The sequence below is a fragment of the Prionailurus bengalensis genome, chromosome E1 (genome assembly GCF_016509475.1).
Source record: "Prionailurus bengalensis isolate Pbe53 chromosome E1, Fcat_Pben_1.1_paternal_pri, whole genome shotgun sequence".
NCBI lineage: Eukaryota > Metazoa > Chordata > Mammalia > Carnivora > Felidae > Prionailurus > Prionailurus bengalensis.
Window position 1 is genome coordinate 4,007,846 of NC_057347.1, and position 14,905 is coordinate 4,022,750.

Genomic DNA, 14,905 nt, shown 5'->3' on the forward strand with positions numbered 1-14,905 from the left:
CTGTGTGGCCATCATGTTTTTCGGTCCTCCCTTCCCCTCCCCTGCTCCCCATGACTTGGAAACTATTCACTTTGTTTTTATTCACTTAGTGATTTACCCTTGAATTTCTAATATAAATTATTTTTCTTTGAAACACTAGAGTTAACCAACATTTATATCATATTTTCCAAAGGAGCAAGAGGCTCGGCATATTTTATTTCCCTCTCACCGTCTCTGATGATAACATTGTTTAGAATTAGACTCAGATTATATAGTTATTATCTTTTACAAACAATTACTTTTAGCTTTATCTATAACTTTTGTTTTTTGCTTTTATCACCCTCTTTTTCTTTCACACATCTCCCTATTTGATTTTTTTCTATGTTGTTCATGGCGGAAGGGGTGGGGGATGGTAATTCTTTCAGAGATAGTCTGTGTATAGAAAATTTGGTCCTTACTAATCTGAATATATTTTTGTTTTACCCTCGGATTTCAGTGATAATGTGGCTAGGTATAAAAAGTATTTTAATGAACATTGTATTGAAATATACTTACAGAAAGTATATAAATCATAAGTAACCGCCTCAATGAAATATCACACCTATATGACTACCACCTGGTCAAACGATAGAATATTTCCATCACCCAAAACACCCCTTTCAATCACTACCCTTACCCTTTTCCTTAAAGAGAATCACTACCTGGGCTTCTAGCCCCATAGATTCATTTTACTTGCTTTTGACCTTCATGTAAATGGAACAATTCATTATGTATTTTGGAGGTCATATTTTTTTCTCTATGGAACCTTTTAATGTGACTGTCATACATAGCTTATCCTTAGTAGTTTTTTTGTCAATAGTTTTATCATTTAACTGAGAGAAGTGTGTTAAAGCCTCAAGCAATGAACATTGATTTCTTCCTTTATTTCTGTCAGTTTTTGCTTCATGTATTTTTGAAGGGTGTGTGTGTGTGTGTGTGTGTGTGTGTGTGCACATTAGCATATATATATATATATATATATATGCACATCTAATGTATTGACATTTTAATCATTATTAAGTGTACCCTCTTCATTTCCAGTAATTCTCTTTGATTTGAAATAAGATATTAATGTATTCATCCCAGCTTTGTTGTTCTTCGTATATATTTTACAAAATACTTTTACTTTCAATATAGTGTATCTTTAAAGTTCTTCTTTTGAAACGGCATGTAATTAGTTATTGCTTTTCTATCCAGTCTAAAAATCTCTACATTTTATATAGAATGCTTAGTCCATTTACTCTTAATGTAATTTTTGATCTAGTAGTATTAAATCTTCCTTTGTTATTTTTCTTTTGTCTCATCTGTTCTTTGTTCTTCTATTCTTTCCTTCCACCTTTTGCTTTTTTTTTTTTAATTTTGTTAACGTTTATTTATTATTGAGAGACAGAGCGTGAGCATGGGAGGGCCCAAGAGATGGGGAGACACAGAATCCGAAGCAGGCTCCAGGCTCTGAGCCATCAGCACAGGGCCCAGCGCAGGGCTCAAACCCACGAACTGTGAGATCATGACGTGAGTCGAAGTCGGGCGCTCGACCGACTGAGCCCCCCGAGGCGCCCTCCACCTTTTGCTTTAATCAAATGTTGTTAGTGTTACATTTTAATTGCTCTATTGGCTTTCTACCTATACATCTTTGCATTAATTTTTTTTAATGGCTGCTCTAAGGATGATGATGTACATTTTTAACATATCACAGTCTGCTTAGAGTTAATGTTGAATTACTTCAAGTAAAATGCAGTCTGGGAACTTTGCGACAACTTCTCTTACCCCCATTCTTATTCTTGGTGCTTTTGTTTTCATGTATGCCTACCTATTCATATTATTAACCCATTGATACAAAATTATAATTTTTGTTTTAAAACAGTCATGAATCTTTGTCATAAATATATATTATAATAATTTATAAGTATAATAAAATATAGTTTTTAGTTCTTTGTTGATATTACCTATCTGTTAATTTATTGGTATCATAGTTTCCTTTAATACTTTGAATGCAATTTAAATAGTTGCTTTAAAGTCTTTGCCTGTTAATCCAATACCTTGATCTACTTGGAGTCAGTTTCTTTTGACTGCCTTTTTCTTGACTCATATTTTCCTATTTTTCTGCATGTCTAATTACTTGTTGTTGAAAACTCAGCATAATTGGTAATACATATTATCTACATATATGTATTATCTACAGACATATGATCTATGTACATGTATATCCGCATACATATCTACATCTACATATAATGCAGTAACTCTGAATTCTGTAGTATTCTCTGAGGATTCTTGGCCTGGACTCAAACTGCAAACTTTATCTTTCTCATAGAATGTAGCAGCTGACATTTTCATGGCTTCCCACGGCTACTTTTTTGTACAGGTTCTGGGCAAGCCCGTGGGCTTGTGTAATTTAGCATCCTCCCAAGGATTTGTGCAGAGATGAAACTCATCCTCTCCATGGTTTCCTTGCTTCTGGGGATTTTCCCCTAGTTTCCAGGTGTTCTTATGACCTCAGGCCCTGGCTTCTGATATGTTAAGCCTGTAAGGTCCATCTTTCTGCCACTCAAGCTGAACACAGTTGGTGAATGTATCAGTTAAAAAGGGGAAAAAAAAAAAAACCCTCCTAGGTTGATCCCATATAGCTCTGTCTTCAAAAATAGAATCCTTAAAAAAAAAAAAAATCAATAGAATTAAAAAGAAAAGAAAAGAAAAGTAGAGTTCCTTCTGGTCTCTGCTTTTTCTTCCTCTTGGGGGTTCTCCTATGCACGCAGAATTTAGCTATCAGATGGGAATTTGGGCAGTGTTGATAATCTGAGTTTAGGTTTTATCCCGGTGGGTCTCTTGCTGCCATGATTTCCCCTTTTAATTTTCTAGGCCTTAACTCTGATCTCTGCATATCTGTAGCTGGTGAGGCTCCGGTTTCTCTGCCACTTTTTTGTGTGGCTACCGCTGGCTAACCTTCGAATTAGCCAGCAACACAGTAATGATTCTGAACCCTTTCCGGTTGCCCTTTTACAAGAGCGAACACTCCTTGATTTCTGTTTACTTTCAAATGTCTTCATTGTCTTTAGGATTCGGGGTCCCTGTTGTCATGAATTCAATCCAGTGTTCGTAACTGTTGTCTGTGGGAAGGTTAGTGTGGCTTCACTGCTCCCAACATTACAAGAAGTACCGTTTGTTCGTGATTTTAATATTCCGTATCTCTCTCCAGTTCTGTTTCTTCGCAGATTCTATCTGGCTGATTTCTCTTTGTCCTCAATATTTCTGGCCTATTCGACGGTAATCTCTCCTGCTTTCCCATATCTACTTCTGCATCTTCTACCTCTACCCCTCTCTCTGTCATCTTTATCTGTGTCTTTATTTTAGGGGCTTGTAGACGGGAGGCACCCGGGCCTGATACGCCATCTCGATCCACCCAGTTTCCTTCTGGAACTTAACCTTTCAGATCCTAAACTAGGGACAGTCTGCTCCTTGAAGAGCTAATGTCTTGACTAGACTCCTGAAAAAGTAGACTGTCCATCAAGGGTAGGAAGAGTTTGGAAAGTTCTCTAGGTGTGCCCATTCTGTGATATTTGATTTTCACAAGGAGTCCATATGCCTCTTTAAAACCTCACTTTCCTCACAGGAGGGGGTCGTTCACTGAAGGCAGTGTCCTATATAAAGCCTCTCTAGTTTATTTTATTATTATTTATTTGTTGGGTTTTGAGAGAGAGAGAGAGAGAGAGAGAGAGCACATGCGAGCAGGGGAAGAGGGGCAGAGGAAGAGTGAGAGAGAATCTTAAGCAGACTCCACACGCGGTGCAGAGCCCAATGTGGGGCTCCATGAGGGGCTTGATCCCACAACCCTGGGATCAAGACCTGAGCCAAAATCAAGAGTCAGATGCTTAACCAACTGAGCCACTCAGGCACCCCTCCAGCAGTCACTCTTTCTAAGTAACTAGCCCACATTATAATTGTTTCTAGCCCACATTATAATTGTTTTTCTCCAAGCCCCAAAGCTAAGTATACAGAAAAGATCCACTTTTTATTAATTCCAAAGTGTATGGGAGAGGGACTCTCTTTTCCTGAATGTGCCTTTGATGAAATGTAGAGATTTCTTGAGAAGCCCTTGTATCTAGAAGTTAGCTCAGCCCCCACAGAGGCTGTAGCTATAAATTCATATCTATAAAGCAGGTGGGCTTTACCCCAGTATTCTTTTTCTGATCCAAATTGGAATAACCTGTAATTTTTGACATCATGGCGTTTTTCACTATATTTTCAAGTTGTCCTTTAAAAAAAAAAAAAGGCGGACAAACCAATCGCTCTGGGTTCACGTCCTTGTCCAGAGCCCCATATTTTCTCACAACCAAGCAAAGTAATGCTTTAGGTTATCTGCAGGCGTGCAGTCTAGCACACGTGTCATTTTTGTCTTTGAAATTGTTAACGATTATCTACTTTACAGGAGAAGTTTTGTTTAGCTTGTCTTAATATCAATATTCCACAGACCCATTTGATGTCCTGTCTACCAGGACATTTAAAGACTTGGAAATTGACATTTTCCTTTTGGGCGACTTCCTCCCAACCCATCCTCCCGGGGAAAGGGCTACAAAAGATGGCCCACAGGTGATGTGTGGGCATTGAATGCCATTTTACACGCGGTTTCTGTAAGGCCATCAGACTTTGAGATACGTGGAGCCTAAAAGGCGTCCTTCCCTATATCCTCGTGCAATACATTGGCGAGTCAAACGTGCCTCTAAGAAACAGTATGCGTCGCGTAAGGCTGCACCTCTTTATTCTCGCCGTGGCTCCTTTGCAGTGGCACCGCCGAGCTGTTTGCCACCTGTGCCAAGAAAGACATCAGGGTGTGGCACACGCTATCCAACCGGGAGCTGCTGCGGATCACCGTGCCCAACATGACCTGCCATGGCATCGACTTCATGAGAGACGGCAAGAGCATCATTTCCGGTAACGTTGACGTCATTTCCGGCACAGTTGACATTATTTCTGGCACCGTTGACATCGTTTCTGGCAATGTAGTCCTTATCAGGCTTTGGCGCGGGTGCCGGCTGTGGCTTTGGGAGTTGGCCTTCTCGTTCAACGCCGGTTTCTCCGGGTGGATACCCGGGAGCAGCGCCCCGTGGTCTAGCCCGCCCCTCCTTGCTTCTAATCCAGCCCCTCCTTAGAGTTCCCTTCCCGCCGGGAGGCTTTCTGAGCTCAGAATGACCAAAGAGCAATCTCTCTTCCCCCAAAATGTCTGCATATAGCGTGCAGCCTTCTCTCCAGTAGGGGGATTTGGCAATTCGGTTACCAAACGGATCTGAGGCCTTGGCGAGTCGCGGGCACCTATGTTAACAACCCCTTTGGTTATTTGAGAGATTAAAAACCTGACTTAAACTGTGTTATGCCTCAAAGGGAATTCGTTTTTCACTCAGCTGATCCTTCCACGCCAAAGCATTTTAACATAAAGCACGGACGCCATGATATTCCACCTCTAAATACTTTGGCGTACATCCCTAAAAATAATATTTTGCCATGAAATAATAATTTCTCAATATCCTCTTATGTTCACATCCTAAGCGAATTTCCCCAGTGGTCAAAACGTTAAGTTCGTGTGTTCACATCAGGGAAGAGTTAAGAGTATCTTTAGGAGTAGCTGTTGTAGTGGTGATATCAGGAGCCCATCTCAGCCCCTCTTTTCCTGGTTCTGTTTCCTCTCCATTGTCTTCTCCTTCGGGCATGTCTTCCCACACAGCAGCCACCACCGGGAGCTCCTGGCTTACAGCATTTCCCTCTAATGGCCTTCACTTCAGACTGCTTCTCATCTCCTCCCTTGTCTCAGCCACCACCATCCCCTAGATTATCCGAGCAGCTTTCTTCCACGGCTTCCGACCTCTGTTCTTCCCCACCACCCCTCTCCCCCAGTCTGCAGTCAACACAGAAGCCAGTAAATTCTTTTTAAGATGTGAGTCCGATCGTGCCATTTCTAGGGTTCACTCCTACATCCCTGCAGATGCCTCCAAGGCCCCTCTGTGACCTTCTCTCCTTCCCCACCTCCACCTTTTTAACACTGACTCTGTCTCTTACCATTCACCCCTTCTGGCCACGCTTGCTTTTTTGCTATCCCTCAGGCACACGGTGCACAGGGCCTTCGCTCTGGACATTCCATCTGCCTGGGTTGTTCTTTCACCGGGGGAGCCCCGTGACTCACTCCCTTCACCCCCTCTCTTCTCAAGTCTTTGCCGAAATGGGATTTACCTTGAACATTTTATCGAAAATTGCAAAGATCCAGAGGTGACACTAAGGCTGATGAGAAGGAGCCAGCCGCATGAAGACCTGGGGGAAGAGCATTCCAGGCAGAGGGAACAGCAGGGGCAGAGGCCCTGAGGGGGGAAATCACTTAGAGTATTTGAGGAACAGAAAGAAGCCAGTGTGCCTGGAGCTCAGTGGGTAGGGTGGGGGTCACGGTTGAGGGAGAGGTAGGAGAAGGTGGGGAGCTAGGTAGGGAGTGGAGAGTAGGATAAAGGATAAAGGAGGATAAAGGAGTTGAATTGTTAAGTGTAGTGAGAAAACCTTTTGAACTTTCTTGATCAGGGAGTCTACGTGATTTTAAGAAGTGCACCCAGGCCCCTGCATAGGTCATTCCTTGAAGGGAGCAAGAGTCTGAGGCCAAGGAGGAAGCTGTTACAACAACCCAGGAGAGAGATGCTGGTGGCTTGGATGAGGGTAGGCCCAGCGGAAGGGTTGAGAAGTGGCCAGATTCAGGATGTTTTTTAGGTCTAGAGTTGGTGGAGCTTGCTGCTGGATGTTGGGTTGCGTTGGGTGGAGTTGGGTGGATGGAATAGAGAGGAATCAAGGATGACTGAAACTCTTGGCTTAAACAACTGGATGGATGGTGGCAACTTCTATTGAGATGGGAAAGATGGCAGGAGTTGGGGAAGGAGCATCGGGTTTAAAGAGGGAAGGGTAGGAAGCCAACATGTGTTTGGAGATATTAAATTCCCCATCCCAGGTGCAGTATCCGCTAGCCAATCAAATGTACAAGATCTGCAGCTCTGGGAGAGCTGGGAGAGGTGGGAAATGGCCTCCTTCTTCTCCCCCCCCCCCATAAAAAGGTTTTCTCCTGGGATGGGGTGCAGCTAGAGGCAGATTCAACTAAGGCAAGCCAGCCATTTCCTCCAGCCAGGTGTGGCTGGTTTGGGGAGTCAGTGGAAAGAGGGATATGATTCCAGGGAGTTGTGGGAGACTGGTCTCTTTCCTCCGTCACCACCACTGCTCCCCAGTCCTGACTCCTTTGTGATTATGAGAGCTACAGTCTTCACAGAGAGTAGGAGTATACTGATGCTGCCTGCTTTTTGTTCCCCTTCCACGCCAGCGTGGGACGACGGTAGAATCCGAGCCTTCGCCCAGAGACGGGCCGGTTGATGTATGTCATTAACAACGCCCACAGGATCGGAGTGACAGCTATCGCTACCACCAGTGACTGTAAAAGGGTCATCAGCGGCGGTGGGGAAGGGGAGGTATTGTTCTTGAAAGAATGTTTTTACAGGGGCCCTAGGTGTAGACCGACCAACAGCCTTCCTTGTAAGAGGCCACGGACTTGATTTTTTTTTTTTTTTTTTTTTGACCTATAGTAGGAGTCAGGCAGGACCAAATTAAGATTTTTGAAGAAACCCTATCAGATACATCATAAACGAAAGTTCTAATAATACAAACACACAGAGAGCTATATTTAGTCACAAAAGAACATTTAAGATACAGACATGAAGCGTTCTGTATGGCATGAAGCCACGAATCCAAGTTGGTGTTTGGCCAGAGTTTTGGAATACTTGTTCTTTTCCTTCAAAGACTATAGTTACATAAATTGTCTTCATCTTATCTTTTAAGGAGATGCTATTTTTAGAATCACTTCTTTCATCTACCCAGATATTTGACTGTTATTTTAAAGTTGGTACACTTGACCTTCCCTTCCATCCTTTGGACGAGCCTTAAATACCTTCCACCCACACGTTCACCTCAGTGCACCCCCTCCCCACTCCCCAACTTGTCTCCTGCCCCCAAAGCCTTCCTTTCTCAACATAGGACATTTCCTTTCCTTTCTTCATGCTAATGTAGGAATAACTTGTCAGGGAGAAGAAAGAGACAGCATCTTGATGTGGCCTTTCGCAGAGTTTGGGCCAAGCAGACTTGTGGCTGAGCGTTTGAGTTCGAGAGTCGTGTTTCACTTCTGCCCCATCCCCGCTGTGTGACCTGGGGCATGCTCTTGAACCTCTCTGTGCTTTGGTTTCTTACGTGTAAAGGGAAGATAACAATACTCCAATCAATGAGATGTTTCACACTATTTTGCACCAAGTCTTCGAAATCTGATGCATATTTTACATTCCGAGCACATCTCCGTGTGGGCTAGCCACGGGGCAGGTGCTCCATAGACGCATCTGGCCCTGGAGCCTCCCCAGCTGTCTGCCCACCAGTCCCGCAAGGGCTTTGATCCCTTCCCCCATCTCTTCAACCACGCTGTTGCTGACACTATCAGCATCCCGCTTGATCCCTCGGCCTTTGGGGGCACCTGCCCTACTGATGCCCAAACTTGGCTTGTGCCAGACCATCAGCTTCTAGGTGCCTGAGCCCAAGCTGTGGAGAGCTGCCGGAGGAAATCACACATGACAAATTCATTGCCTTTGGCCCTGTTCAGAAATCTTTTCAGAACACCATGTCAGCCCTTGCTCCCATCCCCTCCTCAGCTCTTACAGACCCTCCTTCCAGAAGACATGGTCTCCAAGGTCTTTGTCAAGTGCTGGAGACCAGGGCTGCTGGTCAGTGGGTGTGCAGTGCTATGAGTTCAGCAGTTCCTGAAATTCTCAAGCACCTATAATTCCATTTTCATTGGCAAATGGCCTTGGCTGAGTTGCAAAGACCCCAGTCCCACCACTTAGCTCCTCCCCTGGCCCAAACATACCCCGACCCCCCTGCAATCCCCTAACCAAAGGGCTAATACTCAGAACACCCCACATTCCAGGCCTGGGTGCTGTTTGGCCGGTAACCCCACCATAGTAGTTGGAAAATTTGAGTATTACTCTTGCTAAAGACCGAATGTGTGCCTCCCGATGTAGTGGGATCACAAAGTTAGAGATTCATTTTCTCTGGCAGTAATCATTATCTCATCCTGTGTCAGGACACGGGCAATTATTTGGACACCAGAGAAATGAATATGGCACAGCTCATTTGGGAAAACCTCATGCCTCCTCATCTGCCTTACTAAGGAAGTATCTTAGAATGTTTCTCTTGCTTTGTTTATGGTTATTTTCCTCTTTCAGGTACAAATAAATCTGTTATGACTTACCCTGACGCTAGTTTCTGGACGGGGGTTCACCAGGACTTACTATTCTTGTGTTGTCTCATATTACTTACACAAGATAACCTCTGCTCTCTCTGTCTTTTTCTTTTTTTTTTTACAAGTCCAACATACTCACTGTAAGAAAATATAAGCATCCGGCTACACTATTGTGCTTTCTGGTACAGTTGTGACAGAATGTTTATCACAGGACATACAATAGCTTTCCTCTTACGTATTCTTTTTATTACAGGTAGGGCATCATATGAACTGTTTTGAAATTTTGTGTGTAGGACCTATGACCTATGAATTTCACTTCAGGATAGTAGAGTGTGGGGGGGGGGAGGGTCGGAAAATATTTGCCGTAGAAAGTGGGTGTTGGCTCCGATGAGGCTGAGACCCATCGATTTGAAATGATTAACCCTGAGCAGCTGATGTGAACTTTAAATATGGCTCTGGGTCCCCGGGAGATTTCCTGGGGGCACCAGATGTCTGAGAGCGGTGCTCAGCACAAATGAGCAGACCTGTTATTTCACTTGGTGTAGCAGCAGGTGTCTGGTAAATTTCTCAGCCTTGAAAGTAGATCCAAGTGTAGGATCATTGGTAGTGTTCTCCTGGCTCCGTGGAAGGACTTTCCTGCTCCCAGCAGTCCCACCCCACTCAACTGAGATCAGAGCAGGGAATTTACAAAAACAAGTCAAGCACAGCAGAGGTGGAAAAGCTCACGGAGTGTTTGTTTGCTTGTTTGTTTGTTTGTTTTTAATCCCTCCCGAAGTCCCAAGTTTGTGTTGAAAGCCTGTGCTTTGTGGCTTTCAGGTGAGGGTGTGGCAGATAGGCTGCCAGACCCAGAAGCTGGAGGAGGCCCTGAAGGAGCACAAATCCTCTGTGTCCTGCATCAGGGTGAAGAACAACAACCTGGAGTGTGTCACAGCCAGCACGGATGGCACTTGCATCATTTGGGACCTTGTGTAAGTAGCTGTGACAGGACAATCTGACCCAAAACCCAGTGATTCCAGCATTTCACTGAGAGAAGATCTGAACAAAGGGTAGAGATCTCCTTTGAGGCAACAGGAAGGGGATGTTCGTCTGAAGCCATTTTCCTCTGTGCCTGCTGAGGGTTTACAGATGCTGGTACAAAGGGTGCAGTGTCCCGGACAAGCTGGATGTTGGAAGATTCTGGATGCATGGGGAAGTAGCTTCCTGGACACATACGGCGAAGCATGATTTAACGTATGCAAATACAATTCTAAGAATCCCCTCTCCCCCAAAAAGGGAGAAGGGAAGTAATGAGGCAGGCAGTTTCTCTTGTTCTGTGCAGTGGAACCCAGAATGAGCTTGCCATGAGAGGTGGAAGGGGGGGGGGGGGTGTGAGTCTAGCCCCTCCCCTGAGCCAGCCCCGTTCCCAGGGCCCTCTTGATGCTGGGAGCCTGACACAGCCCCCGTAAGAGCACCCGACTCCAAGATGACTAGACCAAAGCATGTGAACTCTTACTATTGGAGCCACGCAAAGGATTTTCAAGGGCAATTTTTTTTTTTTTTAACTATAAGCATTTGGCTGTGTGTTTTTATTTAGATTTTTAAAAAAATGTTTATTCATTTCCTGAGAGAGACAGAGAGACAGAGTGTGAACAGGGGAGGGTCGGAGAAAGAGGGAGACACAGACTCCAAAGCAGGCTCCAGGCTCCGAGCTGTCAGCACAGAGCCCAGCGCGGGGCCCAAACTCATGAACTGGGAGATCGTGACCTGAGCCAAAGTCAGACGCTTAACCGACTGAGCCACCCAGGCGCCCCTGTGTTTTTATTTAGAATTAGACCCTCTTCCCCTAACCCTCCCCTCACCCAACACACCTCTACTACTCCTAAGATGCCTTGCCTCTGTATCTGACTGCATTAGAGAGACTTGAATAAGTCCAGAAGTGGGAGAAAAGAGACCTAAATGGAGATATGGATATAGATATTGCAAAAGAATATGGAACATTCTAGATTGCAGAGAAGAGAGTGGGAATTAAGGCAAAGGCAGAACACTTTTTGTTTCATATATTAAAAAACAAAAACCAGGGGTGCTTGTGTGGCTCAGTCGGTTAGCTGTCCGACTTCAGCTCAGGTCATGATCTCATGGTTTATGGGTTCAAGCCCCACATCGGGCTCTGTGCTGACAGCTCAGAGCCTGGAGTCTGCTTTGGGTTCTGTGTCTCCCTCTCTCTCTGCCTCTCATGCTCTCTCTCTCTCTCTCTTTCAAAATAAACAAACATTTTAAAAATCTTAAAGAAAAAAAACAAAAAAACCTCTGTCTCCTTTGTGTCTCCTCACTTTGATGTGCATTTGAAGCCCCTGGAGCTCTTGTGAAAATGTAGATTTGTATTCAGAAGGTCCAGAGGGGATGCCTCAGATTCTGCATTTTTCTTTTTTTTTTTAGTTTATTTATTTATTTGGAGAGAGGGAGAGACAGAGAACAAGCTGGGGAGGGGCAGAGAGAGAGGGAGACACAGAATCCCAAGCAGGCTCCAGGCTCTGAGCTGTCAGCACAGAGCCCCACACGGGGCTCACACCCATGAACCGTGAGATCAAGACCTGAGCTGAAGTCGGTCATTTAACCGACTGAACCACCCAGGCGCCCCAAGATCCCGCATTTCTAACCAGCTCCCCAGGGATGCCCCTGGTTCAAGGACCACGCTTGCAGGGGTTCTTAGCCTACACCCGAACTCCCCCCTGGGAAAATACGGAACTAGAAGGGAGGATGTGTCTAAACATATTTCCATGGATTGTTTGTGACCACCTCAAATTGCTGAAGCCTTCCTGTTGTATGGCGGGACTATTTGGTTAATTTGTGCCAAAATCTCTAAAGAACAGTCAGCCCAGATACCATATTTGAAAAGTTCCATAGTGAGAAGGAACTATGCAGGGCGTGCATTTCTTTTTAGCCTGTAGAGCCCAGCCTGGGAGATGGCCACCCATCTCCCAGGGAAGGAGAAGCAACATTTACGTGTTTGTCAGCACGGTGTCTCAGGCAGTGGCTCCCAAACTGTTTCGCACATGACAGTCAACTGGCACGCTGACGGAAATTGCCCATCTGTGGCCTCTTCCCAGCCTGCTAGATCCAAATCCCCACAGGGAAGGCTCAAGAATATCCGTGTTGAAAAAGCTGCCCCCACGCTGCCACTCAGGTCGTGGGAAACTTGGCTTCAAAATGGCGGCCTCAAGAATATGGTGGCTTGTGTGCAAGACAGCAGGTTGACTCCGAATTCAGCCTCTTCTGTTCTCATTGGAACTTGAGGCTTCCCCCGGAGTTCTGTGCTTTGTCTTTGGAAAAGGGCCCGCCCGGTATCTTCTGAGGCCCCGTAGGTGCATTGGGAGGACTCCAGAGTGGAGCAGGCAGAGTAGCAGGAAGTATCTCTGGGTTAGATAAACCAACCCAATCCAAGCTTGTGCCAAATCCAGGCTGAAGAGTAAATGCATTTTCTAGGGAAGGGAAAGTCAAGCTTCGCAGCTTTTGCGTCTAATTGTTTTCAGGCGTCTTCGGAGGAATCAGATGATCCTGGCAAACACCTTATTCCAGTGTGTTTGTTACCACCCCGAAGAGTTCCAGATCATCACCAGTGGCACAGACAGAAAGGTAAGCCCTCCCGACAAGAGTCGGGGTCCTTCTGGCACGTGAGAGAAGCAGCGAAGTGTTGGCGGCTGAGGGTGCAGGCTCTGGAGCCGAGCCCCACGAGTTCAGACATGGTTTTGCTGTCGATCAGCGGCGCCACTTTGGAGATGCCGCATCAGCTCTTGGTGCCTTTGCTTCTTTGTCTGTAGCGTGGAAATGACACCACTCAGTTCACACTTGTGGTGAGCGTGACTTTAAGGCCACGTAAGGCCATGTAAGGCCAATAGCAGGGGGCCTGGCACATGGTAGCTACTCGGTAAGCATTGCTAATTACTGTTAGGGGATTTCTGAGGCCAGGATGGCATTGCCCAAACCAATTGTCCTTGGGCTACATTCAAACTGAATGATAATAGAGCTCCTTGTTGCTCATCCCCTCTGCGTCATCATTAGCTGGGGAGTCCACGTCCTTGGGTAGAGACTGGTGTCTCTTTTGGGGAGAACCTTCCCTCTTAGAGCAAGCAAAAGGCTGTTGTGTCATCTACCCCCCCTCCCCCCACCACCATGTCTGATCAGCCAGGTCTTTGTCTAACTGCACCTTCAATTACTGGATTTGGGTTCGCCTAATTCAGACTTTGAGATGACTTTGAGATCATTGAAGAAGAGATTGTGTAGTTATCTTTTTTACCAGCTACAGAAAAAGTTGAGTTAAAAGTATATAAATATTGTAGGAAAAATACAACATTTTGTGTTTCCCTCTCTCTGCTCCCCCAGCGTGAGAGACAGAATCTAGGAATGGGGCTTTTTCCCATTCCCAGATGATTGGGAACTACTGTCCTGAAGACATTGTGTCATAAAAAATCCAAGAAATGCCACCCGGTGCCGGCCAGGATTTGTCTGATGCAGACAGAATGTTGTGGGGGCCCGGAGCTCTGCCTCACTCTGGTCTCTGTAGGTTGGCCTTGCTAGTTTCTTTGTGTCTGTCCACCCAAACTGGGCTATGTCTGCCCGCCCCGTCAACCCTGTGTTTCACTTCTGATTTAAGTAGCCTTCCTCTTGGAACTGGGGCAGAAGGATATTAGGAAGTTAATCATGACGTCACCATAAATGCTATTATACGTGGTTCAGAAAGTTTCTAGATTCTTGTCATATTTCCCATATTCCAGGGTTCAGGTTATGAGACTTGAAACACTTTACCGTCCTCATTGGGGAATTTTCACCAGAATATTCCAAGCATAAATCACAAATCAGTACAACCGCCATCAGGGCTGGGGACATGACAAGGTCCCTGCCATCATGGAGCCAGCCACCTTTATGCAGCTATGGCGGGCGGGAGGGGATAGATTGGCCAGGACACGTGTAAACGAACATGTCCATGAACAGTGGGCAATCTGTGAACAAAGATGACATCAGATGGTGAAAGGGATAAAAAGGAAACAATAGGTTACGGAATCCCGGCTGGGTGGACAGAAGCTGCTTTCGCTAGGATGGTCGGCGAAGGCCTCCTTTAAGGAGGTGACATTTGAGTTGAGACCTCACCATGCTTAGCTCTCAGGGAAGACCATCCCAGGTAGAGAGAAAGCCCGAGGTGCCATAAGGCTGCCTGGAAGACGGCCACTTTGGCTTTGGCCAAGAGAGCAGGTAAGCAAACACCAGCTAGCCACCTACGTGGATGTGATTCCCGAGAAATGAGGATCTGGGCATGTTTCTACACCCCTTTATGCTATTCCTACAAAAATGACTTTTTGTGAAAGCAGTCAAGCATCAATAGAAATTAATAAATTAGCCAAAAAAAAAAAACTTTTTTAAAATAGCATACACAATTTCTAGCTAAATTCGGAGGAATATAGATTCCTGGAGTAATGACTAGAATATAGCAAATTTCTGTCAACACGAGACAAGAGAAAGAGGTGAAATGCATGTCTAGGTTCACACTCCTAAATCCTGGTCAAGTGCTTTGTTTAGAAAGAATTTTTCCGGGGCGCCTGGGTGGCGCAGTCGGTTAAGCGT

At 45.3% G+C, this 14,905-nt stretch overlaps 1 protein-coding gene across 1 annotated transcript in view; it reads left to right on the forward strand.

The window, feature by feature from the left end:
• The window catches only part of CFAP52 (cilia and flagella associated protein 52), a 44,260-nt gene that overhangs the window by 25,419 nt on the left and 3,936 nt on the right, over positions 1 to 14,905 (forward strand). Inside the window, 5 exon segments of the mRNA XM_043583105.1 lie at positions 4,799 to 4,947; positions 7,355 to 7,381; positions 7,384 to 7,499; positions 10,127 to 10,278; positions 12,820 to 12,922. Of these exon segments, the coding sequence (XP_043439040.1) occupies positions 4,799 to 4,947; positions 7,355 to 7,381; positions 7,384 to 7,499; positions 10,127 to 10,278; positions 12,820 to 12,922 (547 nt within the window).